General features: G+C 51.3%; 3 protein-coding genes across 15 annotated transcripts in view; 1 reads left to right on the top strand and 2 right to left on the bottom strand.

The window, feature by feature from the left end:
- The first annotated feature begins 34 nt into the window (after nucleotides 1-34).
- SMIM22 (small integral membrane protein 22) lies at nucleotides 35-1749 on the top strand. 6 transcript variants are annotated; one of them, XM_082713191.1, is made up of 4 exons: nucleotides 35-178; nucleotides 348-506; nucleotides 596-681; nucleotides 816-1749. In XM_082713191.1, the coding sequence occupies exons 2-4, from the start codon at nucleotides 374-376 to the stop codon at nucleotides 855-857; spliced, it is 261 nt and encodes an 86-aa protein (XP_082569317.1). In that variant the 5' UTR covers nucleotides 35-178; nucleotides 348-373; the 3' UTR covers nucleotides 858-1749. The 6 variants fall into 6 exon arrangements, with proteins under 6 accessions (XP_082569317.1, XP_082569319.1, XP_082569314.1 ...); XM_082713193.1 differs by having other exon boundaries at nucleotides 40-126; XM_082713188.1 differs by having other exon boundaries at nucleotides 72-178; nucleotides 596-696.
- ROGDI (rogdi atypical leucine zipper) lies at nucleotides 1306-7571 on the bottom strand. The gene is made up of 11 exons (XM_082713184.1): nucleotides 7288-7571; nucleotides 7135-7206; nucleotides 6310-6398; nucleotides 6012-6066; nucleotides 5251-5331; nucleotides 4343-4438; nucleotides 3022-3120; nucleotides 2560-2673; nucleotides 2426-2475; nucleotides 2189-2315; nucleotides 1306-1878 (listed from the first exon to the last, which is right to left on the bottom strand). The coding sequence occupies exons 1-11, from the start codon at nucleotides 7330-7332 to the stop codon at nucleotides 1837-1839; spliced, it is 870 nt and encodes a 289-aa protein (XP_082569310.1). The 5' UTR covers nucleotides 7333-7571; the 3' UTR covers nucleotides 1306-1836.
- A 314-nt stretch (nucleotides 7572-7885) lies between these two features.
- Nucleotides 7886-27522, bottom strand: part of GLYR1 (glyoxylate reductase 1 homolog) — a 35693-nt gene continuing 16056 nt past the window's right edge. For 3 of the 8 annotated variants that reach the window (XM_082713151.1, XM_082713155.1, XM_082713153.1), the window contains 11 exons: nucleotides 25201-25287; nucleotides 24097-24153; nucleotides 23099-23149; nucleotides 22933-23006; nucleotides 20513-20612; nucleotides 16097-16207; nucleotides 15370-15471; nucleotides 14575-14737; nucleotides 14077-14256; nucleotides 13627-13751; nucleotides 7886-10078 (listed from right to left, as the gene is read on the bottom strand). In XM_082713151.1, the coding sequence (XP_082569277.1) occupies nucleotides 10004-10078; nucleotides 13627-13751; nucleotides 14077-14256; nucleotides 14575-14737; nucleotides 15370-15471; nucleotides 16097-16207; nucleotides 20513-20612; nucleotides 22933-23006; nucleotides 23099-23149; nucleotides 24097-24153; nucleotides 25201-25287 (1125 nt within the window). In that variant the 3' untranslated portion in view covers nucleotides 7886-10003. Of the gene's footprint in view, nucleotides 10079-13626; nucleotides 13752-14076; nucleotides 14257-14370; nucleotides 14738-15369; nucleotides 15472-16096; nucleotides 16208-20512; nucleotides 20613-22932; nucleotides 23007-23098; nucleotides 23150-24096; nucleotides 24154-25200; nucleotides 25288-27522 lie in introns of all 8 variants that reach the window. The other 5 variants (XM_082713152.1, XM_082713156.1, XM_082713154.1 and 2 more) reach the window with 3 other exon arrangements.

The raw sequence follows: 27522 nt of genomic DNA, 5'->3' as shown, positions 1-27522 counted from the left end.
GAGCACACCTGCTAGGGCACAGGCCCCGCCCTCTGGAGTCTGGCCGCCCCCTGGGAAGGGTGGGACCGGTTGCCAAGGTGCCAGGTCCTCAGGCGGCACCTATCGCGGTTCCGGAAGCAGGAAATAGTTGGTGTTTTCAGGACCTGGGACCTGCCTGGCTGGGGGAGCTAGGAGGCTGGTGGGAGTCTGGGGTGGGGCTGCCGGGGGGAGTGGGAAGGGACAGGGCAGGGGCTGAGGGGTGGTGTGGGAGGGGGCAGGCGCAGGGCAGGGGCTGGACTGCGGGAGGCCTGGATGCCGCCCAGTCCCAGAGAACAGGGTTCTGAGGCAGCCCTGGGGGGCCGGGGCAGGTGGCACCCAGAGGCCTCGAGCGGAGATGGACTTGGCAAAAGACCTGGAGAAAGAGCTGGAGACCACAGCCCAGGAAGTGCTGGGGAAACTCAGGAGCGGTGAGCTGTTCCAGTCCAACTGGGACACTGCTGCCTTCATCATCTTCCTCATCTTCCTCGGTGAGTGTGGCCCTGGCCTCTGGCCCCCCCTTGGCCTCCTGTCCTAGGCCTGGCCGAGGGCCTTATCTGGACACCCATTCCACCCCCAGGCACCGTGTTGCTCCTGCTGCTGCTGGTCTGTCTCCACTGCTGCTGCCACAGCTGCTGCAGCCGCCGCGCCTCCAGACCCCGGAAGGTGAGCCCCGGGAAGGTGAGGCCCACCAGCGGAGGCAGCAGCCTGGAACTGCACTGTGGAGAGGGGGTTGCTGGGGCTCCTGTGGAGAGGGCACACACGAGGAAAGCCCGGCCAGCCCCGTGCTTCTTTTGCAGGAACACCGCAGGGGAGTCGATAACTTGGCCCTGGAACCTTAACGCAGCGAGCCCCCAATCCCCCCCGTCCGTGTGTCCTGCTGGCAACAGTGCTGATGACTTGGTTGTCTGGAACTTGAGTCTGGAGTGTGTTCTGAGCTTCCCTTCAAGGGGTGGGCCGTGTGGGCACTCACTGCTTTCTCCCGATGCCCACCTGCTCCCCCACGGCTTTCAGCGGGCTGGACTGTCGCTCTAGGTCACACAGCTACTGCTGACAGGAGGGGAAGCTGGGCTCCCAACTCAGTGGCCCGAACCACGAGGCCGAAACCTTGTCCCCAGCCCACTCAGTCCCTTGGCAGCCTGGAGGACCCCCTCAAAGGTGGGACAGGAGGCCAGGGGCTCCGTCGTTGGGTATCCCACCCAGGTGCTAATGATCAGGGATCCCCAACTTGGTCCTCACTCAGATAGATAGACAGACAGACAGACAGACAGACAGACAAGACGCTCCAGGTAAAGTCAGATGATCTTTATTTCCTGGAGGCCTTGTCAGGGATGCGGAGCAAACACATTCAAGGGCACCACAGCGAGGCGATGGATGGTTCTGTCTGCCCTCCTGATTCCCAGCTTAGGGCCCTTGCCCACTCCTCACCCTCCAACAGAGGGGAGAGTACGGTTGCCCGTCACCATCCTGGGGCAGGTCAGAAGGCAGAAAGAGGAAGGAGGAGGAGAGCCCTGGGCCTGGCGCCACCCCAAGTCCAAAGGTTCCCGCTGAGAAGGGAGGGCAGGGTTTGGAATGTGGGCCACCTCTGGGCTCTGCCTTCCTGACCACCCCCCCGTAAAAGAAAAAGCAAGCCAGCATCCCTGTCTCTCCGTGCTTCCAGTGCTCATTTCCATCTGTACAAATGTGATGGGCAGGATGGGGCAAAGAGAAATAAATAATAGCCCACGCTGCCTGGTTCTGGCTCTGGCCAACGTGCCTGGGGTGGATGGGTGAGGGGGACAGGGGCCATTTCCCTGGGGGTCAGGCTCTTGGGTGCTCTGCTCAGAAAGGCCTGTAGCTCCAGTAGCTGGAGAACACAGAGATCTAGGGAGAGAGGAGGGGGGACATGGTAAGTGGAGATATTAGATGGCTTGGCCCCTACTATAGCCTGTGACCCAGGTTCAAGGTCATTCGGGGGTAACATGTCAGGGAGAGGGTATTGCTGCTCAGCAACACCGTGGCCCATCTGCTCGTGTGTGCAGAAGGTACAGAGAACCTGAAGATTTGAGGGTGCTTTGGAAGTGTGACAAGAGCCCCTGGAATCCCTCCAAAATGAAATGACTTAGTAGCCTAGTATCTGCTGGCCCCATCTGTCTGAGAGGACCGCCCCGCACCCACAGTCCCCACAGCCCACCTTATCCTTGAGCTGCTGGCAGAGCTGCAGGGACACAGTGAAGAAGACTAGGGCGTCGTTGAGCCACGGGATCACACACTCCACCTTGTGCACGTGGCTCACCTCCAGGCGCTGGGAGCCCCACTCGCTGGAGGGAGAAAAGGAGGGTCCCTGGGGGTGGCCTGATTAGCCTGGCCCCCCGGCCCCCAAGGTGTGGAAGGTTGGGGCGGGCAGGGAGCTGCAGGGCACCATACTTACAACATGGCCCCGGGGCTGTGGAGCACGGCGCCTCCAGCGGGGCGGAAGTTCTAAGCAGAAGAGCATCAGACCCAGTCAGGCCCGAGAGGCTGCAAGGCACTTAGGGGTGAGGGGGCGAGTGGGGTCCTCCTCACCTTGGTGGAGTTGGGCTGCAGGACGTGCAGCTGGTACACGGTGAGGCAGAGCTTATTGAGGTTGATGTAGACATTGACGAGCAGGTCGGAGGGCAGCGCTGGGGCAAACATCCGCTGGGGACAGGGACCGGGCAAGCCGGTGGCATGAGGGCCAGGCAGGCACAGCTTCCCCAGGACTGCCTGGGGGACCTTATGTCCCAGCCCATGGACGGGGGCTTCCAAACTCTTCCCAGGTACCCCGGGGAGCTTCCTGCACCAGGCTTGGGAACCACTGACCCAGACCCGGGGTATTTGGGGGATGCAAGATGGAGGCCCAGAAAACTGCACAGACCTAGATCTTCAACTGACAACAGTTTGGGGTTTCCAGGACCCCATCACACCCCTGTGTCCCTCCCAGGGGCAAGCTGGGCTCCTTGGTGGGGATTCCCTCTCCCGGAGCAGAGGCTGGCCTAAGGCACTGACCGTGAGGCCACTGGCAGCGATCTCAGGCAGAGTAAGGGTGGCTGGCGTGGTGAGCCGGTTGCGGGCTCTGGTCAGCTGCAGCATCACAGCGTCCATCAGCTGCGGGGAGGTGGCTGGTCACAGCTGCTGCGGGGGCAGCCCCCACCCTCTCACATCAGGGAAGGACCAAGTCATGGTAGCGCCCAGCTCCTGCCTGTGTGGTCCCACTCTCACGGCCTGAACCCCCATCATGTGGGGCTTGTTTAAGGGGCAGATGTTTGGGCTCCAACTGCGGGCGGGAGACAGGACGTCTGCACTGTTGACCATCAGCGCAGGAAGTTCTACCGCATGGGGTCCCGGGTGCTGGTCCAATGGGGAATGGAAGATGGAAGCTCCCTGGAGTTACTCTCAGGGGCATGAGGGCTTTGTGGATGGGGTTGCAGGCAGTGAAGGAGCTTAGAGGAAGGGGCCTTAATCCAGGCTGGGTGCAAGGAGCCAAGGGAGGCTTCCTGGAGGAGGTGATAGGATGGGTAAGTTGAGGTCCTAAGGTGGGCACCAGCCCCGTTTTCAAAAGTAAAGCTCCAAAGTGGTAAGGTCACATAGCTATTCAATGGTGGAACCATCTGGAACTCATCCTTTTCCTTTGACAGGACCAAAGCTCTGGCCAGAACTCCTCAGAGTCCCAATTTCCACTGCTTCCAGATATTGTCATGGGAATGGGACTGGGGGTGACCTGGCTTCTAGGAAAGGGAAATTTTGGGTGGAGGCCTGGGGGCTGCACCGCCTACACCCAGGGTGGTGGACTGGGTGTCCTAGATGTACTGGGAGGGACCTCAGTTCATCTAGTTGTAAGTTTTCATAGAGGACCCAGAGGTCCAAAGAGGGCAACTGAATCACCTAAGTCAGGGACAGAGCTAAAGCATGAATCTGAGGCGTGTCAATGCAGCCCACCCCTCCACACTATGTGAATTCACTTTGCGAATTACAAGGCTTTCTCTCCGTCTAGGAGGGCTACTACTTCCTGAGCATTTGCCAGGGGCTGCTTTGCCTGCATCATCACAACTGCCAGTCACGACACCATGGCACCCTTTTGTAGGTGAGGCTGTTGAGGCACAGAATGGCTAAGAGAGTTAACCTGGGGCTGCACAGCTCAGTGGAGCCCTGGGATCAGAGCCAGGTCTGTGAGTCATTTGACTGACTGCATACACACATCTATCGAGAGCTGATGGGGCAACCATCGGCTGCACCTGAGGCTGTTGGGCGCAGAGCTCTCCAGGGGCCTGGTCAGGGGTCAGGACCAGGAGTAGGGATCCTGCTTCTCCTGCTCCTGCAGGCAGCTCACCTTGAGGACCTCTGCTCCTGTCCTAAACTGGTAGCTTTCATCCCGGTTGGCGAGGAGGTAAATGGCCTGGCTTACGTGGTTCCTGGCATCCTGGATCTGAAAAAAAAAAAAAAGCCCACTGCAAGGTCAGTGAGCTGGGCCTCAGGAGGAAGAGAAGCCAACTTCAGAGTAGCCACAGTGTCCAGGGCCCCCGATGACAGGGCCTCACTCTGATGGACTGTCCTCCTGGGAGGGCTGGGGTTGGTCTCGGCTGCCTGACCCCTCTCCACCAGCTGTCCTCTCTGTGCTCACTGAAGGCCAGGCCCTGCCTGGGTGCTGGGCATACGGCACAGACCGGCAGGCCTGCCACAGCTCACCTTCTAAAGGAGGACAGATAATAGCAGAGCAAAGGCACAAGAGGACAACACACTGAGTGACTTGCATAAGGACAAAAGGGTGACTCTGCAGGCTGGGGGAGGAGGAGCCTCTTTAGATGGATGTCAACGGAGGCCCAAGGGAAGTGCCTCTTGAGCATCACCCAGTGAAGAATAAAGCAGTGAGAGGCCTCCAGGCACAGCGATGAGCATGGGCAAAGGCCCTGAGGTGGAGGGGCAGGGTCCAATCACAGAGGAGTGTGGACTTTGTCCCCAGGAGCCATTGGAAGCCCCTGGAGGCTCTGTGAAGGGGAGTTCCCTGTGTTTCCCACTGGGGCCCAGAGGCCTACAGACAGAGCAGGTTCCCACCTCCCTCCAGGCTAGACTCTGGAGTCCCAGGCACTGCCTGCCCCAGCTTTGCTGCTAGGCAACAACTTCCCAGGCTTGCGGCAGCCTTAAATCCCCCTTGGCCACCCCAGGAGGCCTCAGTGCCACTCAGGCCTGCCCCTGCCTGCCCTTGTGGCTTGAGCCCTGGCAGGAAAAGGGCCTGATTACCTGTTGCAGCTTCCACTGCTTGTCCTCTCGGAAGGCAAAGTGCAGTAGCTGGTTGTTCCGGGGAATCTTCAGATTCACGTCCTGACGAGCAAGAGCGTATAAGCAGGAGGACCCCTCTCCTGCTTATGGCCACTCTGAGCCCTTGAGCAGGGGGCACGAGTGTGGTAGCTCAGGCCCCAGCCAATCCACAGGGCAGAAAGTCTCCCATCCTCCCTGGCACTTGGGGTGTGAACAGGGAGGTCAGGAGACAGGAACTCAAGCCCAAAAGGAACCACAAAGAAATGCAAGGGAACAGAGACAGAAAGGGGAAGCTGGGAGGAGGTGGTGTGACTGTGGGCAGAAAGGGAGCATGGGTACAGGCCAATGGACTGAACACCCACTACTGGAGGAGAGGCACCTTCCCCCATATCTCGGTGCCTAGCACAGACGGAGCTCAGATGTTGGCTGATTCCACTTTGAATTGGGGCCAGCCTAATCCCTCCAATGCCCACGCTTCACTGGGCCCAGACTCAGGGCTAGGCCGTGTGCAAAGCATCCCCCTTCCTGCACCTCTCACTGAAGACACACACCAATTCCAGAGGAGGTTTAGTGGGGTGGGTTGTTATTTTACAAATGAGGAAACTGAGGCACAGAGAGGTCAAGGATCCTACCCAGGGCCACAAAGCCAACAGGTAAAGGCAAAGCTCAGCAGGAGGCCCCCACACTCTTCCCCACTGGATCCTCCAGCAGCAGGGAAAGGGCAGAGGGGCTGGGGGACTCACCGCCTGGCTCAGCGCGTCCCCTTGCAGAGTCAGCACGCCCTTCACCTGGTCTGTGCTGCAACACGCGGGGGTCAGAGCAGTGCCTGCGGCTGCCCTTTCCCACCACCTCACCCTCCCAGCAGGTTGCCCCTGCTGTCACAGGGTGGCCCAGGCTGCCCCACAGCACACCCTCTACATGTTGGGGCTGAAATCAATCTGCATGGCAGGGTCTTGGCAGTACAGCCTCCCCTAGAGGGTATCCCAGGTGTCCCCCTCACAAGCAGTCCATCCCTCCTGTTCCTGCTCAGCCCTGGCTCACCTACAGCTGCCGAGGATGAAGTTCTCTTGCTTGGCAGGCCCCTCGGTGCCTGCACCAGAGCATGGCAGAGTGAAACGGAGCGAGGCCTCCTGGAGGGGCAGAGGGAAGTGGAGTAAAGTTGACCCAATCCAGCTCACCTCTCTTTCCAGAAGCCCCATTCCTGGGTTGGCTAGGGGAGGGACAAAGTAGGCTAGTTTTCCAACCTCCAGGGCACCTTCCCATTTCTCTGGCCCTTCCCCCACCACCTGAGTTTCAGGTCCTACCAGAGTGGATAGCTGTTCCTTTCACATTCCCTGGATGCCTACCGACTGCCCAACTCAGGGATATAGAACAGAGATGACCTCCAGGCTGGGTTAAGATGCTCCAGTGTGGGGGAGCAGAGTCAGGGAAGGACGGTACTCATGGTAACTAGAAATTCTGGCGATAGCAGGCAATGCCTGGACATTTTTGTGAGTTGACTTGTCTTCACAACAGCCCTGTGACGCCAGTACTGCAATCTCATTCTTGCGAAAAAGAGGCCCCATGAGGTTGAGTAAGGTGCTGAAGACCTTGAGATCACAGCTTCAAAGGAAGCCTTCCTTGAACCCAACCCTGACCGCCCAGACCCCCCCAGCCAGGGGCTCATTCCAGGCCCACCCCACCACGCTCACAGGGCTGCTTGTGATTAAGTGGGCAATCACATAATGGTGCCTCCACCGTACGCCAAGTCCACTGGGGCAGGGCCTGGTCTGCACAACGCGCGTCGCGTCCACAGCAGGCGCTCGGGAGGCAGGCGCGGCGCCCCGGGAAGGAGCCGCAGCCGGGCCGGCCCGCCAGAAGCCTTACCTTGAGGATGTCCTGCAGCTGCCTGAGCACGGCGTGGACCTCGTCGTGCAGCAGCCAGCGGAACTCCTCCTCCTGCGGAGACAGGCCAGCGGTCAGTCGCCCGGGCCCGCGGGCCCCCGCCCCGCCCCACCCCACCCCGTCCGCGCGCCTCACCAGCACCGCTCGCTCCGCCGCCGTCGCTGCCATCGCGGTCGCCATCGCCGCTGCTCGCCACCCAGGGACCGCCACCCGCCAGCGGTCCGCCAGAGGCTCGGTCCACCCGCCGTCCGTGCGCCCGCGGCGCGCTGGCCCACCCCCGCCGCCGATTGGCTGCGCGCGCGCCCGCCCCGATCCCGGGCCCCCTCCCCCGCCTCAGACCAGCCGAGCGGGGGCTGCGAATCGAGACTGGCGACTGCGCGAACCCGCCTGCGCCGCCTCTCCCAAACCGCCGCGGGCTCCTACCGCGGGCGCAGGGCGCTCGGGCGCCGCTCCCGCTGGAGCGCGGCGGACACTTATCCCGCCCCCTCCCGGCAGTGATACGGCACCCTGCTCCGCTTGCGCCCACTGATTGGCCAACGGGCGGCTTGTTTTCGCCGCGTCCGGCGATTGGCAGGCAGGGCGGCCTGTTCCGTGCTCTCCGCGCCCTGAGCTCTCCGGCTGGGAAGAACCGGCCGGCTGAGCTGTTCGGGCGCTCCCGACCCTCCTCCCTCCACCGCTGGGCGTGGAGGGTCTGGGTGCAGGTAGTGGCCACTGCTGAGGTAATCAGTCACAGTTGCGTTACCAATAAAGGTTTTATTTTGCTTGCAGTAGCTTTTTGTTAATTGCACAAAATCATGTTTTTGCCATTTAAACATTATCACACAATCCTATTCTGAAAGACAAATGTTCATTAAAAACAAAGCAAAAATAAAAATTCACAACCTTAATTACCTAGATTTGTCATTTAAAGGAGGTTTAAAGGAAAAAAAAAAGGGTCATGGAAGAGGGGCTTTCTTACAAGCTTTTTCACAAGTGTCACATTTTCTCCTAAAAGGGAAGGATTTCAAAACAAAGGTGAAATAGCTTAAACAGAAATACTCATAAAAAGAAACTTTACAGAATTGTCAACAATATTAAGACAACATTGACTAACCAGTTTCATTACAGTATTCTCCCCACCCCCCCCTCACCCCCCACCCCCCCAAAGTGTCCAGCTAGGACTAGAACAGGCTTTGTGTTCAGACAGAAAAGAATTCCAAATCCCAGTGAAGTTATGCCAAAAACACGCAGCATCTTCCCTGCCCTCCCCCTATGTCTTCTGAGATCCCTTGCCTGGTTTCTGATCAGCGGAAAAGGGCCAAGGTTGAGGGGGAGGGGTCCACACCAGTGTGGTTTCACTCTGTATATTCACTAGAAATGCTGACCTGCAAAGTGTGACTTTGGAAAATGCAACCCAAGCAGAGGGAGAGAACATTGACATCCTTTAGGTGACTTCTCCTTGTTTTTACGCCACATTCCAAGCCCCTCTGGTCCCCTATCCAAGGAGAAATGTTAGGGTCTTGAGGATGTCTCAGGTCCACCTCTGAGGGTCAGATAGTTCAGATTGGGTCAGGCCCAGTTCTCTTCCCTCCTGAGAGACCCTGGGGCCCTGGAAGCATCAAAGACCATGCTTCTGGCTGAAGTGAAGATACTCGTTCCTGTTTCAAGAGCTGAGCCTAAAAAATGGCTGTTGTTGGTCAGGCTGGGTCTGGGCCAAAGAAGGGACAGAAAACACTGTCTCCACGGGAAGAAAATGAGGGAGAGAGAATGAAGAGGCAGGCAGTGGGGAACATGTGCAGGAGTAGGCCGGAGAGGGTGAGACTGCTGTGAGGGGACCCAGTTAGAGTGACTCCTGAGAACCAGGTGGGAGTCTGCAGCATAACGGAAAACAGGAAGGACCCCCTCTCCTCCCTCTTCACTCCTCCCTGGTGGCCCTCAGGATCCCCTTCCCAAGGGCTGGAATGCAAATCCAAATACTAAGAGAGCCTGGTGAGGAGTGAGCTCCCCCTACACCAAAGCAAGGAAGTCTGATCCCAGCCCAGGGCTCTGCAGTGATGGTGACTTCTGGGACAGGAGCTCAAGAGCGGCGAGGAGAGCAGGCTTCTGTGAGGCTCACCTAATGTGCTGGCGATTTGTGCTCTCCCCCGAGAGCCAGAGCCCTGCGTCTGCTCAACTTCGCCAATCTCTTTTCAGTTCACAAAGGCATTAATGGAGAGAGTTGGTTGCACATTGGTAGCTTAAACATGACAATCCTCATCAGCTGGTCACCTGAGGTTGGAGGGCCCATGAGGACCCTGTTTGGAGTCGGTGCTGGCTCATCTTGACCCAGAGCCTCTTCGTCACACGCAGGATTCAGTAGGGGGATGTGGACATAACCACAGCCTCTTTGCTCTGAGGGAAGGAAGCAGTGGAAAGGCTTCCAGTTCTTACTGCTGATTCGAGTTCCTTGAATGGAAAGGGTCTGAGATAAGACAAGCTCAGAAGGAAGGAAAAAAAAAAAAAGCCAGGCAGCAGTTTCTGGGCAGCTTCTATCCTGAAGCGAGAGCCAGTGTGTGGTATGTAGGGGTCGTGTGTATTGTGTATTTCTGTGTGTGTGTGTGTGTGTGTGTATGAACACACAGCCACCTAGTCCCGGGCCAGTGCCCAGCTCAAGAGCTTTCCCAAAGGCCAATCCTGCTGACACCCCTCCCCTCCCCAGGACCTCCAGGGGAGGAGTGACGCTGTGTGCTGTGCTGATGGCAAGTCTCAAAGTCTGTATAAAAGGAGATGGAGACAGGTGGACTGGTCCAGAGTTAAGTCCCAGGACCCCAACCCCATGTGAGGAGGAGGGGTCAGAGGGAAGACTGGGGGGCAGGGGTGGGGTATCGAGGGCTTAGTGTATATAGGCTCGGTACACGGCAGACATGTCGTTGTCAGACTGGTCCAGTGCCTTGGCTCTTTTGTACACCTGGAAAAAAAGGAGATGGGCTCAGTCTCTGGCACAGAGCTGACTTAAAGACACAATCTGCTTTGTGGAGGTAGTTCTAGATGCGGTCAGGCAGGCAGGCTCTGGAGTCCAGGCTGTCTGGGTGCAACTCCTGGCCACCCTCCACTGATCTTGAGCGAAGTGCCTCAGTTTCTCTCTGTCTTCGTTACTACTCCTTGATGTCATGGAGAAGATAACAAGGTTATCATGAGGACTAAATGGAGCGAGGGAGGTAAAGTGCTCAGAGCATCGTTAGTAATTATAGTCATGTCTCTTCCTGCCTTTAGGGTCTCCCTGTGTTATTCTCTGGGCTGCTATCCTTGCCCTTCCCTCTGCATGGGATGCCTTTCCCTAGGCAAAGCTGGCTCCTTCCCAGTCAGCTCCAAGACCTTCCCTGACCAGTCTATATAAAGCAGCAGCTGTACCACTTTATCCTGTCACCTTATCTTACTATTTTATTCATACTTCTGACCTTCAGAGAATTCTTGTTTAAATACCTGCTTATCTTGTGCCTCCTTCCATTAAAATGTTAAGCTCCACAAGGAAGGGAACGGGCAGCCCCTCACCATGTCCCCAGAGCCTAGAACAGTGCTTGGCGGCGGACAGCCACTCCAGAGCCACTAGGTGAGTATTATGAACGAGCGTGAAGAGAATTAAAAAGCCATTCAAGCAGGTCAGTGTGGCGTCCAGGCACACTGAGGAAATGCAGTTGGCCACAAGGTTCCTCCCACATAGCTGCATCTTTGTCTTTTTTTTAAAACATAGTCCAGTTGAAGCCACGATAATTGAGTGTCCATTATAGCTCAGGTATAGCTGTTAGCTCAAAATGAAGGCTAAATAAAGACCGTTTCAGAGAAAAGAAAACGAATCGTTGCCAGCAGACCTGCATTACAGAGAATGCTGAAGCAAGTTCTTCCAGTTGAAAGGGAACAATACCAGAGAGAAATTCAAATCTTCAGAAAAGAATGGAGCACACTGGAAATGGTAAATTAGAGAAATATAAAATTATTTTTTCTTTTAATTAAAAAAAAATACATACGACCACTTAAAACATTCCAACATTGTGTGGTAGGTTTAGAACAAAGGCAGATGTAACACATGGGACATCTATTCCCCAAAGCAGGGGTTCTCTTGGGGCGCCTGGGTGCCTGAGTTAGTGGCTCAGAGCGGCCGAATCTTGATTTCAGCTCAGGTCATGATCACTGGGGTGTGGGATCAGGCCCCCATGTCAGGGTCCACACTCAGTGTCAAGTCTGCTTGTCCCTCTCCCTTTGCCCCTCCCAACTCATGCACGTGTGTGTGCATGCTCCCACTCTCTCTCAAAATGAATAAATAAAACCTTAAAAAAATAAAGCAGGGCTTCTCAACCTGGGGTTATTTTGCCCCACGGGACACATGGTAGTATCTACAGACCTCTTCCCAACTGAGAGGGCACTGCTGGCTTCTAGTGCTTAGAGGACAAGGATGCTACTGAATATCCTGAAATGCACGGGACCACTCCCACAACAAAATGGCAATAGTGCCCAGGTTAAGAAACCTTGCCATAAAGGAGGGCAGGTGAGGGAAATGGATCTATGTTTTATGTGAACAGGTAAAATATTAACTCTAAGTGGGCCATGAAGTTAAGGGTATTGCATATTCTTGCATACTGCAATCTCTAGACCAAAGATAAAAGAGAAACAATGCATTATTAAAGAGCCAACAGAGAAAATGGCATTCTAAAAAACAGTCATATAATCCAAAAGGTGATAAAAAAGGAGGGATAGACAAAAGTCAGAAAGGACAAAGAGCAATCAAATGGTAGCTCTAAGTCCAACCACATATCACCAGACTTTTAAGACAAAGACTAAATGTGAATGGACTGGTGAACCTTAAGATCCTGAACGCTGGGCTCCAATGAGGAACCTAAATTCACGCCCTCCAGAAAGCACCACGCTCCACTGAGAAATTAACCAAAATGTCTGTTTTCAAGCCAATGAGTCCTGTAGAGCCACGGCAGAGGCAGGTCAGAAATCACAGAGCACGCCGCCAACACAAGCCACATGCAGATCCCTTCCGAAGTAACTTCAGTTAAAGACAATCGACCAAAAAAGTTCTATAAAATACACAGAGAAGTCCACTGCTTAGAGAGAATCCAAGGCAAAAGAAACAGGAGGAACCTGAAACTGTGCTGCAACCTAAAAAGGTGAAGTGAGTTCCCTGAACTGCTCAGGCAGACAAGGAAGGGACAGGAGACTGATTACACTTTATGAAAGGCCACGTCTGAAAAGAGCACAACTGTGTTTCTTTACTTCTTCACTGGAACAAGCCACTTGAGACTTCTATTTAACTTGAATCGAATGTGTATCTTCTTAAAGTTCCTAGAAGATACAGCCTCTAAAAATAAATCAATTAATGTGTTTTGTGTTTTATACAAAATATGGTTTTGATTGTAACTCTACAGTAATGAAATACTGCTCAGCTTTTTTAAGGCGTCCCTTCTGTCAGGCTGAGGAAGATGACCTCAACAACTCTTTCTGGGGCCCCTGGATGGCTCAGTTGGTAGAACACCCAACTCCTGATCTCAAGATCATGAGTTCAAGCCCCACATCAGGTATGCAGATTACTTAAACTTATTTAAACAAATAAACAACCCCCTCCCCAACCCAACTGTTTTCAGGTGCTGTGCTGTCACTCAAACAAATGTTAATGACCAACACTCCAATTAACAGGCAGATACTGTCAGAATGCATACAAATGCAAGCCCCACTGACAGGCTCTACACTGAGGATACCACTTAAATATAAAGACACAACTTGAAAGTCAATGAATGACATTTACACAGCAGCAGTTACGGTAAAACCAGGCAATAGGCTTCAAGACAAAGGTCAGGAGGGACATTCCATAATAATTAAAGGCCAAATTCATCAGGAAGACATGACCATCACAAATGGTTAAAAACCCAAACACAAGAGTTTCAAAGATAACAGAATTAAAGGGAAAAACAGACAATGCTACAATCATAGCTGGAGATTTTAGTATCTCTCTTTCAGCAACCAAAAGAACCAGAGAAAAAGGCCAATAAAGACGATCTGAAAAACCACTACCTAACCTTGACCTAACTGATTATTGGCAGAACACAGCAGCTGACAAGTGGAGAACAGTCTTCCTAAGTGCACATGGTACGCCCACCAAGACAGACCATTTGCTAGGCTGCAAAACAAGTCTCAATAAATTTAGAGTTAAAAATCACACAGGATCTGTTTTGTAACCACAACAGAGATCCATCAGTAATCACTAACTATTAGATTCGCAGGACAACTCCAATTATCTGACTGATGCACTTTTAAGTAATCCGCAGGTCAATGAAATCACAAGGGTTACAAGTAAGAAGGGCTCAGAAGGGAATATATGCTTTTAAATGCTCCGGTCTAGAATCAATGACCTGAGCTTCCATTCAAGAGGTGAGACACAAAGAGACACAAAGCAAAGAGATGGGAGGAAGCCTAAAAGCAAAGGGAAGACTGTCAGATCGGGCCTCTTGCAGTTACCTCATTGGCTGCAGCTGCCATAGGAGTAGGATGGTTGACGGCATCCCCCAGGGCAATGGCTAAGCGGAGATCCTTCTGAATGTACTTCAGGTAGAAATCGGGCTTAAAGTTCCCTTGCAGGATATCTGAGGAGGGAAAGCCACGTAACAGAAGAATTAAATGGACCCAAATTAAGAAACTATCTGCTGGACCATCAGGGCTCAACATCTAGCATTTCTTCCCTCTTGGACAATGAAGAAACCAGTCCCCAGCCAGTACCCCCAAATCCCATCTGCCATGTCTCTGGATCCCTCTGACAGAGGGCATGGAGGGCATGGACTGACCAGAGAGGGTGCCTCTTTCACACCGGTCAGCCCTTGAAGAAGAGAATGCTCTGTGACAGCAACCTGACCTGGTTTCTCAGCCCCAGTCACAACTAAAATGCAAGAAGAGAGGCCAAAGGCAACTCACTTTGGCACTTCTGGTCCAGGAAGATGCTGGCCAACTGTCCCTGATTGAGGATGTCCAAGAGTGTCTGCTGGGACTGGCCTGTTACTTGGGCCAGGGTTAACCCCTCAGCGATGGTGGCCATGAAGCTTCCCTGTACCATGTTCACAATCAGCATCATCTTGGCTGCATTGCCAACCTCACCTGGCCAGGGCAGAGAATCACGGTCACTTTCCAAGAATTCCGAGGCAAGGGACTTTCTGCCCACCCTCATCCCTGCTCGGACCCACCTCTACACCCAGGGGAGGCCCCATTCACCTGCCCCTGACAGAACTGGCTCTGACCCTTCGGGCTCTTCCTCCTTCCAGGCACTGACTGTGCAAGTCAAAGGAAACCTTCCCACGGGGGCCCCAGGCAGAGAGGCCGTGCGGGATTGACGCAGTCATCAGTGCAGTCTAGAGGGGATGTGGCCCACCCAGCCTCCGGGCCTGCAGTGGCCCGACAGGTGGGCAGGCATGTTACCTAGAAAGAAGGAGGTCTTTCCCATTGCCTGGAAGCAGCTGCTGCAGTCCTCATACAAGCCCCTGTCTCCGGCTGCTAAGATCACCAACATCCCATCATTAGACAGCTGCTGATTCCCTGAGACTGGGGCTTCCAGAAAGCGGCCCCCCCTGGACACAATCACCTAGAAAGGAAAGTCACAGCTTCTGAAGACCTTGCCTCTCACGGGTATTTCAAGTGGAAACACCTGGCCTTCCACACTGAGCCCCCAAACAGGTGTCTGAACTTCATGCAGTAAACAGAGAAGAGGGGGTCTCCCCAGAGACTCCCACTGACTCAGAATTTCTTGCAATGACCAAGCGTGACCATGCCGATGGCTTGGCTGAGCACACCTCCTCCAGACACTGCCCTTCCCTGCTTCAGCCACTCTCAGAACACACAGGGGCCAGAAGTCACCGCCCTCTCACTCGGCCCAGGAGCTCAGGCAGGGAGAATACTGTTGGTAACAACTGTAGACGGTCGCTTAAACCAAAAAGGCCCTGCTGGCAGCCTGCACTGCTTCCCATTGTGGGGCTGGCAGCTACACGACCTAATGTCCATCCCGGCAGCACCTCTCCTTTCACGGCTGTTCAGATTAGCTGTGGCTTGGAAAGCATAAAGTGAAGACAGGCTAGTTCCAAGGCTACAAGCCTCTCCCCCTCTCCTGGCTTGGTTTCTAGAGTAACCAAGTTGCTCACTCAGGCATAATCAACCAGCCTGAGTCTTGGGCTCCAATTGCCAACGACGCTGGAGGGCCAGCATGAACGAGGCCGCTACCTGCGCCAGCTCGGTGACTGTGTCAGCATCCACTGTTGACATGTCCACGTAGCACTTCCCGGGGCGGATCCCCTGCAGCACACCACTGGGGCCCAGCACCAGCTGTGGGGACACAAGGGAAAAGCAATAGCCCAGGCTCCCAGCCAGACGCCCAGGAGCCCCTTAGACCTAAGGTCAGAATCTTGTTACTTTTTTGACTCATTTCCTGATTAGGAGGTATTAAGGCTGCAAGGCAGCAGCAAGTAAGCCCGAGGGAGAAAAATACCTCTACTTTATTCCCATTTAGCTTCAAAACAATACATGCATGTTCCTTTTCACTAAAAATCTCCCATTTAAATAATAACCTCAGTATTTTTTTGGGCTTCTTTGGATTTACTTGGATTAAACTAGTTATCACTTTAACAAGATGATTACTGTACTTGAACTTATAAAACATGCAGATACAGTCACAGCTAAACATAGGATCTTGCCAGGTACACAGAATAAGAATACATGAGGACAGCCGGCATAGATCGCAGGGACCCTAGTTATTCTCATTCTTTGTTCTGAATTAAAGGATGTCTGTATTGAATTTATGCAGGTAATTTCTGGGGGATGGCCCCAGATGGGAAATACAACCCTCCCACATGCTACAGACACTCACTCATGGGCAGGGGAGAAGACAGGGAGGCCAGCCAGCTTTCCTGGCCATCACCTGAGACACTGAGGGGAGGGAGGGGATCCTTACGTCCTTGGCTGCCTTTGGATCGGACACGCAGGCAAAGGTGATGTCACAAGTTGAAACGACTTCAGCGGGGGTTCTTCCTAGGCGGGCCCCCTCCTGGATGAACAAATCACACTGCAAAAGTCACAGATCCTAATGTGAGCTGCAGGCAGTGCACAACAAACACACCAGCTAGGCCAGAGACACGCTGCGCAGTTCTCTCCCAAGGCAGAAGGCTGAGGCTAGGAGCAAGGGACACCAGAGGCGGTGGTCTGCCTTTCTGAGGGAAGTGGATGGAGCGCCTTAAGGACTGTCTTGTGTCTGTATACCTGGTGCTTAGAACGATGTTCTACTTCATAGTAAGCATAAAACAAAGTGTCTGCTGAAGGTTCCCTGTTTGAAGAACAGGATGCAAATAGCACCTGTTCGCAGCCCTCTGTGGTTATCTTGGCTGTGGCAAAATGTACGCAGTGTCCCAGGCTATCCACATTGTGCCGGGGAAGCAGGGCTGGGGCTGGGAAGCTGCTGCTCTTACCAAGATGTTTCTGGGAGTCTAAAAGCATGAACTTTTCTTCCTTGAGAATTAAAATTACCCAGAATATCTCATAGCAAAAGATCATTAATATTTCAGTGTTATTTCCTTTTCTAAGGCATTTAAAAAGGTAGTTAGAATAAAGTGAACCTACTATTTTGTATCCGACTCTCAATACTGTGTGTGATATGTATTTATACATGTATTTATACATACTGTAGTCTTTTATAATAGATGGCTGCAGAATATTCCATTGAGATAGACCTGAGTTTACCTAATAGCTCTCCTGCAGTTAGTTATGTAGCCTGCTTTTAATTATAAAGGACTCCAACAAATATCTTCACGTACAATACCTTTCCTGTATGTTTTGAATTTAGGTCTCGGAAAGCAGAATAGAACAGGCTCCAAATAGCTTTAAAGTTCTTAATAAATGTAGACAAATGGCTTTCCATTGGAGCTGTGAATTTATAAAGATCATCAGTAAGATCTCAAACCACTATCAGTACAAACTTTAGAAACAACAAACAAGAGGTGCCTGGGTGATTCAGTCATTAAGCATCTGCCTTCGGTTCAGGTCATGATGTTGGGGTTCTGGGATTGGGTCCTGCATTGGGCTCCCTGCTTGCGGGAAGCCTGCTTCTCCCTCTCCCACTCCCCTTGCTCGTGTTCCCTCTTTTGGTGTGTCTCTGTCAAATAAATAAATAATATCTTTTTAAAAAATTAAAAAAAATAAAAATAACAAGCACCCACAAATACACAAAAATTTTGTCCTACTTGATGATTTAACCAGCCCACAACAGCAGCAACTTTTTGATATATTTTGATCACTATTCATTACTGAACCTTTTAAATTTAATACCTTTGTTTGCTGTTTCTTTTGTGAGGTAGTTTTTATTTTGAAGTTATCAATATATCTAATAAAATCAATATATTACCTTTCCTCTATCATCTCTGCTATAAGCACTTTGAGTTGTTGTCCTTCTCAATCTACGTGGAATTTACTTTAGTAGGGGGTATGAAGTGAGATTATTACTTCCTCAACTTTCTAACCAGTTGTTCTGAATATAGCTTACTGACTGGCCTTTCTCCTATCTCACTGATTGCAGCGAGCCGCCTCTATCAGACCAAGTCCTAGCTGTCCGGTCTAGCTGATGGGTGTGTGTCTTTATTGCGCTACACATGCATCTTAGCCTTTACTATACAGCTTTACATTTTAAACTTTGCTTAGGAGAAATCGCACTACTCTTTTCTGAAAAAGTGAAAATATGTTTCCCATTTACAATGCCAGGGAATAATTTTTAATCAAGATCCTGTAAAAAAAAATTACACAGGGACTGTCGAAGATTACATGGCTTTTTTTTTTTCCTTGAGAGAGAGAGAGTGCGAGAGTGAATGTGAGTGGCGGGGGTCTGTAGAGGGAGAGGGGGAGAGAGAATCTTGAGCAACCTTCATGCCGAGTTCAGAGCCTGACGTGGGGCTCGAGCTCATGACCCTGAGTTCATGACCTGAGCCAAAATGCAGGCTCCATGCTGAGCATGGAGCTCAACATGGGGGTCGATCCCAGGACCCTGAGATTATGACCTGAGTTGAAACCAAGAGTCAGACGCTTAACCGAATGCCCGCCCCGGCACCCTTAATCTTTTGCTTTTGCGGCCATTTTACAGATGAGGACTGAGGCTTAGGTAGATAACCGATCTTGCTGGAGAGGGTGAGCAAGACAGCTGTGACTTGGACTTAGGTCTGATTCCAAACCGAGGTTCGTAACTGCTTTGTTCTCCTGCTTTCCCATAAATTAATTTAGACAGAATGGCCATGTTTATATACTATTTTGGTTTTTCAATCCAGATACAGGGTGACCTGAGGCACCTCTATCAAAAGTGAATGTACTTACAAGGGAAACCCTTACTTCTACCTTAGGTACCCAATGCCTAGCAGGGGAAGCCAAAACCTTTTAGCACAGCTTTCAGTGCCCTTTCCCCAACCCTCTGGACTCTCCAACCAGTTCCTTGCTATTCTTGAAAAGGCCTTTGTTTCATTGGAGTGAATTTTTTTTTTTTTTACCTTGCCAAGACATTTCTGTTCATTCAAACCCATCAGCAACCAACCTTTCAGCTCTATCTAGCTCCATGAGGGTGCTTGCTCAGTCACTATGTAAACCCATAATCAGCCACACCTGCCCCCCAACAGGCTGGTCCTTCCTCGCTCTCTCTTCGTGTGCTCCTGGTGACTGCAGGGCTTTTGTTTCTCGGTACTCAGACTACTGCTCTTCACCTTTTCTCAGATAGGAACGTGATGGGAGGAGCCATGGCCCCCTCCCTTACAAAAGGTGCACATTTGGACTTGGAATTCCATTTCAGGGCATGCACAGACCCTTGAAGTGGTGGACCACCACTTTAGGTTAAGAACTTCTAATCCTGTCCTGTCCACTTTGGTGGGCACTTGCCATTGAAGGGCTATTTACGTTTAAGTGAAATAAATTAAAAATTCAATTCTTCTACACTAGCCAGGATTCAAGTGCTGACGAGCCACAGTGGCTAGTGGCTATCATGCTGGACAGTACAGACATGGACGTTTCCAGCACTGCAGAATGTTCGACTGCACGGTGCTGTTAATACAATCTCAGTAAGAGAGCACAGTGCGTCCATTAAAAAGGAAGAAGCAGATCTATCTCTATGCACTCACTATTATATACACACATGCATATATTTTCATGTGCAAAAAAGGATAAAAACATCTGACCTGAGCTACCTCAGGTAATGGCAGGAAAGGGAGAATTTTCACTTTATTTTATACCTGAGGGTTTTTAATTTATTTTTATTTTTATTTTATTTTTTTAAAGATTTTATTTATTTATTTGATAGAGAGAAAGAGATCACAAGTAGGCAGAGAAAAGGGGAAGAAGGCTCCCTGTTGAGCAGAGAGCCCTATGCGGGGCTTGATCCCAGGACCCTGGGATCATGACCTGAGCTGAAGGCAGAGGCTTTAACCCACTGAGCCACCCAAGCACCCCACCTGAGGGTTTTTAAATGTTACCTTTTAATAATAACATCCAAAGCTTAAAGGTTCCTTTTTTTTTTTTTTTTTTAAAGATTTTATTTATTCATTTGAGAGAGAGAGCATGAGCAGGGGAGAGAAACAGAGGGGAAAGCAGACTCTGGTAAGCAGGGAGCCCGAGGTGGGGCTCAATCCCAGGATCCTGGGATCACCACCTGAGCTGCAGGCAGACACTTAACCATCTGAACAACCCAGGGACCCCAAAGCTTAAAGATTCTTAACTATAGAGAACAAACTAAGAGCTGATGGAAGGCAGTGGGTAGGGGATGGGCTAAATGGGTGATGGGTATCAAGGAGAACACCTGTGAGGATATATACACATTATGTAACACTGGATGATGTTACAAGTGACAAATCACTAAATTCTATGTCTGAAACCAATTTCTATCACGCATGTTAATTAACAAGAATTTTATTTTAAGATTTTATTTATTTATTTGACAGACAAAGATTATAAGTAGGCAGAGAGGCAGGCAGAGAGAGAGGGGGAAGCAGGCTCTCTGCTGAGCCGAGAGCCCAATGTGGAGCTCGATCCCAGGACCCTGAGATCATGACCTGAATCGGAGGCAAAGGCTTAACCCACTGAGCCACCCAGGCGCCCCAACTAGCAAGAATTTAAATACAAATTTGAAACTAAAAACAAAAAACAAAAACAACAAAACACACAAAAAACAAACCTCTTAAGCTAATATACCCACAGCTTTACCTGTCTGAACTAAGAGCTTGGTTTCTCCTACTCCACCTGCGCAGAATGCTGAGCAGAAACAGGAAGATCCCTATCCTTAAGCCACTCCATCTCCAAGGGTCAAGGTGTTGTCCCACCCCACCTGACAAGCACCCCCACAAATACTTACTTTTTCCGCAGTCCGGTTCCAGACAGTCACTGTGTGACCCATCTTTAGCAAGTTGGAGACGATGCCACTTCCCATGAGGCCAAGGCCCAAAAATCCTATCCTAAGAGAGAGAGACACCGATGGGCTCAGGGTGGGGCCCCATGCACCAGAAAGCTCACTCAGCGGCCCACAGTGCCTCTGCAGAGCCGGCAGCAGTGTGTGCACGTTGGGCCTTTTCTCCTCATGCCGTTGTTTCAGAGTGTCCCTCAATTTAGCTGGGCTTCTCTAAATCCTTGCCTGCCACAGAAAGAAGTGTGCCTCATATGGTTTAGGGCAAGTCTTCCAACTTGTTCCCTTACTGCTCTGCTAGAGCGTCTGAGCCCATGATTCCCGCACAGCGAGAAAGTAGGCATTTGCCTTCAATTCTTGCAGCCGCTTCCTGGTCAGCCGCCCTGAACGCCAGGTTTTCGGATGTCATTTTAAAGCACATCAGAATCCATGACAAGGAACTGAAGCAACGTGATCAGAGCCGGCCAACTTCTCTGCTGGGATCGGGATCACAGTCTTCACCTCCCTCCCCAGCTCGACACCCGACACTACCTTTGTGTTGTTCCTGCTGTTAGCAGAGACGGGCACTGACCCTTTTCAAAGCCTGGAGCCAATCTTCTCCAGAACGTGCATTCTCCCTATGCCTGCCTTCTCCCAAACCTGTCCCGTCTGTGGTTCCCCACCCGGCCCCTCTAACTGCAGCCCATGCTCGTTCTGGGGGACTGAGTGCAGGCAGACGGCAAGTTCTGCTTACCTTTGCTTCCTGCAGCCTGATTCCTCACGCTGAGTACTTAGGGGCTGTTAGCTACCACTGCTATTTGTATGCGCTCTTACAGATTTTATGTTGCCCAGAGGTGGTCTTCTCGCTCCTACACTTCATTCCTTGCATGGGATAGAACTAACCAATCCCTCTTCCTTCATTCCTTATTACGTGGTGCTCTGGTTTCGGTTGGGTTTCTCTCAGCTCCAGACCCTCTCTGCAGCCTGTCTGCCTTCTCCTGAGTTACCCTTTTAGTATTCTTGGTCTCCGGGGCTCAAATTCGCCGCTACCCCTGCAAACTGGCTCTTGTTCTGAAACGGTCTCCCCCCATCGCCGGTGGAATATGAACTCCCATGTGCTCTCTGTCCTAGCCTGACTCCAAGGATGGAGAGAGCCCACCACCTTCCTCACCACATGGCACCCTTGCCCACTGAGTCTGCAGCCAAGGCTTAAGCCCAGGAGATCTTCTGTCACTCACATTTGTCTGAGTAGTGGAAGCTTGCCCTATGACTCGACATCACGGCAGACCAATTCTCTTTTCCTGGTGTTCCAGGACGCCTAGTACACCACACAGTTGCTTCACTTTTTAGTAAGCTTCACATTCACGTCCAAAAATGGTTTGACTAATGGGGCAACAAAGGTCTTAGGTGAAAGCACTGGACTCTGGCCTCAGCCTCACTCTTGTCTTTTTTTTTTTAAGTCTATGCAGTCCTCCTTAAGTCAGTAGGTGACACCCATCTCCCCTTTCATTAGCATAGAACATGCCTTTGCTTTTTCCACTCTCCCCAGGGCTGTTCACCCAAAATAACCAGTAGAATCAGGGATTTCATCAGCACAAAAAATTATGAATAAAGTAAAAGGCGTACTGTTTTCACTCTGAGAAAGAACTGTACAGGAGATACGCATGGAGAATTCAGACCTGGCACTCAGGAGGGTGCCCCGTCTTAGCACTTTTAGACACACGACTGCAAATATCGCCAGAGGAAAGGCAGGGACGTGCGGGTGCAAGCTAAGGCAGGGTGCGCGGACCACAGTCCAGGCTCACCCCAGAGAGCTGCTAGCAGGTATGCGGGAAGGACCCAGTGGCAACAGCAGGGAGAGCTGGGGAAGGCGGGATGATGGTGATTCAACTCTCACCAGCCCTCTGCCCCCACCACAGCCAGTTTCAGGGTCTTCATCACTGTTCTACTAAGCCAGAGGTTCTCAAAATGTGGTCTTTTGACTGGCAGCAGCAGCACACCCTGGAAGGTGTCCAAGATACAAACTCTCCGCATCTAACCTAGAACTACTGACTGAGAAACCCTGGGGGGATGGTAGGGCCAAGCAGTTGATGCTTGACATGCGGACTTCCAGCTGATTCTGAGTTAGGAGAAAGTTTGAGAACCACCAAACTGTGTTCCTCCCGCTCCAAGACTCACTAGTGTGCTAGGAAGGCAACCCCACCATGTACTTATAGGTCTCCTGCAGGTCAAATTACTCCCAGGCAACTCACTGAAAATTACACCCTTCCCTCTCTCTTTCCATTCAATCCCAGCAATGGCTGGGATACAACCCTTAAGGAAGCCCCTTGGGGTTATCCCCTATTCCCTAACAGAACTAGAACCACAAGAAGCCTTTTCATCAAAGGTCCTACTTTTTGTCTGTGGGTGTGATGCTGCCATTCACGGCCGTGCTGTCTGCTGCCTGGATGGAGGTGGACCCAGTTTCCTAGGGAAAGGAAGCACAACTCATCAGGTCAGTCTGCCCACAGCAAAGGCCCCAGTGGAAGAGAAAAATAGGGAAGCGTGGAACCTACGTACCTCTTCACATATTTTCAACTTCTTTGTGATTGCCTGGTAACAGACAGCTGGCTAATAAAGGAGGAAAAAAGACCATGTATTAAACTGAACACTTAACTGGTCTTCATTATAATTTCCCTAAGAGGTTAGGCCTAAAGTATGGTGTTAACGCTGAAAACCTACTTGCTGTTCAACTTTACTGAACTCCAAAGGACACATCAGAAATGGAATACACACTATCTCACTCAAATATCTAGGCAACTCTGCAAGTTTCTTTTGCCAATGATGACATTAAGGATCAGAAAGTCATACACTCAGGATTACAAAGGTAGTCAGTGCAATTGGGCTTGCAACCCAGATCTGTCCAACTCCAAAGCCATAGACTATCAGGTCCTATATCAAGGTTCAGCCTAACTCGTGGCCTTGCAGATACTCTGAGAAGCCTTCCCTCCACAAGCTGACGGTTCAGAGAGACTGTCTGCACAGCGAGCCCGAGACTGCATCCACCAAACAGCACGGGTGACCTCATGAGTGCTGAAGCTCACAAGGTCTGGCTTCTGCCCTAGACTCCAAAGGCAACCACAAACGTCTCAACCACACAGCTGCCAAGTCTTTTTCTTTTCTTTTATTTTTTTAAGATTTTATTTTTTTGACAGAGAAAGACACAGCGAGAGAGGAAACACAAGCAGGGGGAGTGCGAGAGGGAGAAGCAGGCTCCCCGAGGAGCAAGGAGCCCGAAGTAGGACTCTATCCCAGGACCCTGGGATCATGACCCGAGCCAAAGGCAGATGCACCCACAGCTGCTGAGTTTTAAATGCTTCTTTTGGGGGGGTTTACTTTCAAACGTAACAACACCTGATTCACAAATGGGCCTCCATGTGACTTCTTATTTTGCTGCTCTGCGCAGCGGTAGAAGCAGAGCCTCACTTTACAGACCAGTGGGGTGAGGTCCATGGAGCCACCTTCTCCCCTTAGGCCAGCCCCTGACCAAGGATCAAGAATGTCAAAGACCAACTCACCTTCTCAGTTTGGCTGAGCAGGAAATGATGGAAATGAGGGTCTGCATCTTTCACAGGCTGAAACCAGAAAATGATTGAATAAAACAACTTAACTTCCACCAGAGGTCACCTTGCCTGCTGCCTGGTAACTGACTCTCCTCTGGCTAAAACACCCTTGGCAGCCAGTATCGACTCTGCCTGGAAGCACTTTCCCGTTGTTGGTCTAAGCCTTTTATGATTGATCCCTGGTCCACATACAGGGAAATTGGCTATAAGTGGAAGAGAAGACATATTTCTGTCAAATTATTCCAGTAACAGTGGAGGAAAATAGTTAAGAGGAATACTGGTATTTTTTTTTTTTTTTTAAGATTTTATTCATTTATTTGAGAGAGAGTGAGTGAGAGAGAGCATGAGAGGGAGAAGGTCAGAGGGAGAAGAAGACTCCCCATGGAGCTGGGAGCCTGATGTGGGACTCGATACCAGACTCCAGATCATTACCTGAGCGGCAGGCAGTTGCTTAACCAACTGAGCCACCCAGCGGCACTGAATATTGGTGTTTTTAAAATGCAGCATTTACCAGTCCTGGATAATTGAGCAGGGGAGGCCAAATCAATTCTCATGACTCCTGATCTTAGGGTTTTACCTACTGTATCTGGTGTCAGACCCTTGAATGTCTCGTCTCATGCGGGACGGATATAAACAGAAATGGAGGACAATGAAGGCTTTCACAATTAGGTTCAACAGGGGACTGGGGCATCCACTACAAGGGGCTACTGAACCTTTACGTGAATAGTGAAAGGTGTGTATAAAGCATAAGCATTAAATGAAAAAATGTGTGGGCCAATCCCACATTTGTGAAAACCAACCATATTCCCAAGAGCAGAAACCCCATGTGGGTATATAATTCTATAAATGATGCGTGAGTGGGGCGTCTACCAAAAGGTCTAGAAATTACATAGAACTTGAAACTGTGCATCCCTGAGGGTGGAGACGTGCACATCCCCCCCTCGTACACCTCGGTACTATTTCGCAATTTAAAAAATGGGGAAAGGAAAAGCGCCTCACACGGGCCAGGAAACCAGCTTGGAGGCTGGGCTTATCCTGGTCTGCGGGAGAGCTTGTTACCTCGCTCACAGTCGGCTGCCATTTAAACGCGGCCATCGGTCCAGCCATCACCCCCTTCACGGTACTAGACTCAGGGATGGTGAGATCCTACAGAGGGAAAGGCAGATGGTCAAGACACTGAGGCCACCTCAGTAGCAGATGTCTTCCTGCGCCAAATCGGGGAGCACCTCTTCACTGCTCTGCTTCCTTCAGTCACACTCCACATTAAAAGAACCCCAACTCCAGTCTCAGTCCCCAGGCACGGTTCTGACTGTCCATCAGGGGGAAACCAGGCAAGTTTTCATTAACAGGAAACAAAGGTTTCTTCTCTGTTCTTGGAATAACAAATTGTCTTCTTGTGCCCAAGTTTCGCAAGGACAGGTGTCTCTGGAAAGCCCAACTGTGGTGTGCAGTATTGTCAGCAAATCACAGTGAAGTGTCCTTATGGCCAATAATGAACATTAAGAAAACAGTACCCTCTTCAGAGAAGACCTCAAAAAACACTAAGAAAGCCACATGGTGCCAATGAGGAAATGTGCCCAGCGTTTTAGCTACTAAGTGACAAAGCTAGACTTCCAACTCAGAGCAGCTGGGAACAAAGAGCCCCACTTGTTCTCTAGGCTGATGCCAGGGCAGGACCCAGTAGAACGGGTGCACCTCCTCACCAAGGGCCTGGCCATACCCATCCTGGACAGCGAGCTGCTTCAGCTTACACCTGCTGTGCTCTTGTCCCCTCCACCAAGTTTACATCACACTCCCTTTATGCAAGTGGGATATTCCAGCCACAGTTTCTCTCCTGACATTTCTACTTGGATATCTCATGGAAATCTTGACATGCCCCACTCCAAACCCTGGATTTCCCTGCCCAAACAGCTTCTTCAATAGTCTTTGCAGTCTTAGAAAAGCAGCTGCATTCTCCCAGGCTGAGATCTTTGCGGTTCATCTTGATTCCACCCTCCTCTTATCTGCTGGCAATGATTATGGTTTTACGACTGCTGATCTGGGAACCCCTTTGGCCACCCCACTGCTAACATTCAAGCTAGGCTGCCATCACCTGTCACTTGGGCTGTAGCAAAAGGGATCCCCCCACTTCTCTTCTGAAACACTGCAGTCTAGACTGTACACAGCAGCTATCACTTCTCTGCCTACAACTGGCTTCCTGTCTTAGGCTAAAGGCTAAAATATCATGGCCTATGGGGCACTACAAGTTCTACAACCCTCACTCCATCCTACTCTCCGAATTCATGTCCTATTATATTTTCTTCCCTCTCACCACTCTCCAACTCACCAGCACTAACCCTTGGCCCTCCAGCCGTTCCCCAAACACACCAGGCATACGCCTGCCTCAGTGCCTTCACACTACTGGGAACGCTCTTCCAACAGTGATCTACTTAGCTCACAGGCTTACTTGAGGTCTCCATGGAAATGTCACCTTATCGGGGTGCTTTCCCTGACCCCTCTGTATCTTCCCCTATTAGAACATGATACTGATGTTATTATCAGTGAGTTCTATGAAAGCAAGACCTTTGCCAATTTTGTTTACTCTGTATCCCATGGTGGGAGCCATGCCTGGCACTGATGAGATGTTTCATTATTTACTGAAGAAGTGAACATGGGAGGGGCCTTGTCAAAGTATCATGTGGCTGAATCACTAGACATCTGGCTTCTGGTGGATCAGCTTCATCCACAGGTGCTGAATAAAGATCTCTGGGGGAAAAAGGGGCCTAATGCAGTACTGCCCCAAAGAACGTCCTACCACGGTGGACATACTCTGTATCTGTCCCCTGTGGCGGGGCAGCACAGCTCTAGTGACCTGCTTCAGGTCTCAGGACAGAGGGAGAGTGGGGTGGAGAGCACTGGCTTTCCATCTGGCAGCAGCAGAAGGCCTCAGCTCCCAAACCATCAGCCTCTGCAGCACTCCGGGACCTGGGGAGAGACAGAGCCCTGGCGGCTGCGGGCTGTCAGGGTGTGGCACGCCGACTAGAGCTGTAGTTCTCCTTCCCTGCCCAGCGCTTGGGAGACGAGAGCCCCTGAGAGAGGATGAAAGCACACCTCTCACAATGGAGTCACACGATCCCAGCCTTTCCCTGTTTGCATGGAACTGACACTTCTCCATCAAAAGGTCAGCCTTTCCCACTGATCCTCAGGGGACAGGAGATTACGGCTCCAAATGGCAATCATCTGGGGCTTTGCCCAGGTATCAGCCTAGGTTACTGCTGTTTCAGAAAGAAGCCTGACAGCCAACTGACAATTACTGTAGCAACACACACTCTTTTTAGAGCACAGAGATCAGAAGATGCACCAAAATTCCAAGCCCAGATTCCCTACATCTCTGAAGGTGCT

This window comes from Mustela nivalis (assembly GCF_964662115.1).
Source record: "Mustela nivalis genome assembly, chromosome: 19".
In the NCBI taxonomy this organism is placed as follows: Eukaryota; Metazoa; Chordata; class Mammalia; order Carnivora; family Mustelidae; genus Mustela; species Mustela nivalis.
Note: the sequence above shows the minus strand (reverse complement) of the source record. Positions and strands in the feature narration are given on the sequence as shown.

Bases quoted from the DNA above. Each gene is read 5' to 3' on its own strand.
- SMIM22 (XM_082713188.1), top strand. From the start codon at position 374: ATGGACTTGGCAAAAGACCTGGAGAAAGAGCTGGAGACCACAGCCCAG. The intron at 507-595 runs GTGAGTGTGGCC...TTCCACCCCCAG, and splicing joins CATCTTCCTCATCTTCCTCG to GCACCGTGTTGCTCCTGCTG. The intron at 697-815 runs GTGAGGCCCACC...CTTCTTTTGCAG, and splicing joins GGAAGGTGAGCCCCGGGAAG to GAACACCGCAGGGGAGTCGA.
- ROGDI (XM_082713184.1), bottom strand. From the start codon at position 7,332: ATGGCGACCGCGATGGCAGCGACGGCGGCGGAGCGAGCGGTGCTG. The intron at 4,439-5,250 runs GTAATCAGGCCC...TTTTTTTTTCAG, and splicing joins AGCAGTGGAAGCTGCAACAG to ATCCAGGATGCCAGGAACCA. The intron at 1,879-2,188 runs GTGGGCTGTGGG...CTCTCTCCCTAG, and splicing joins GCCAGCAGCTCAAGGATAAG to ATCTCTGTGTTCTCCAGCTA.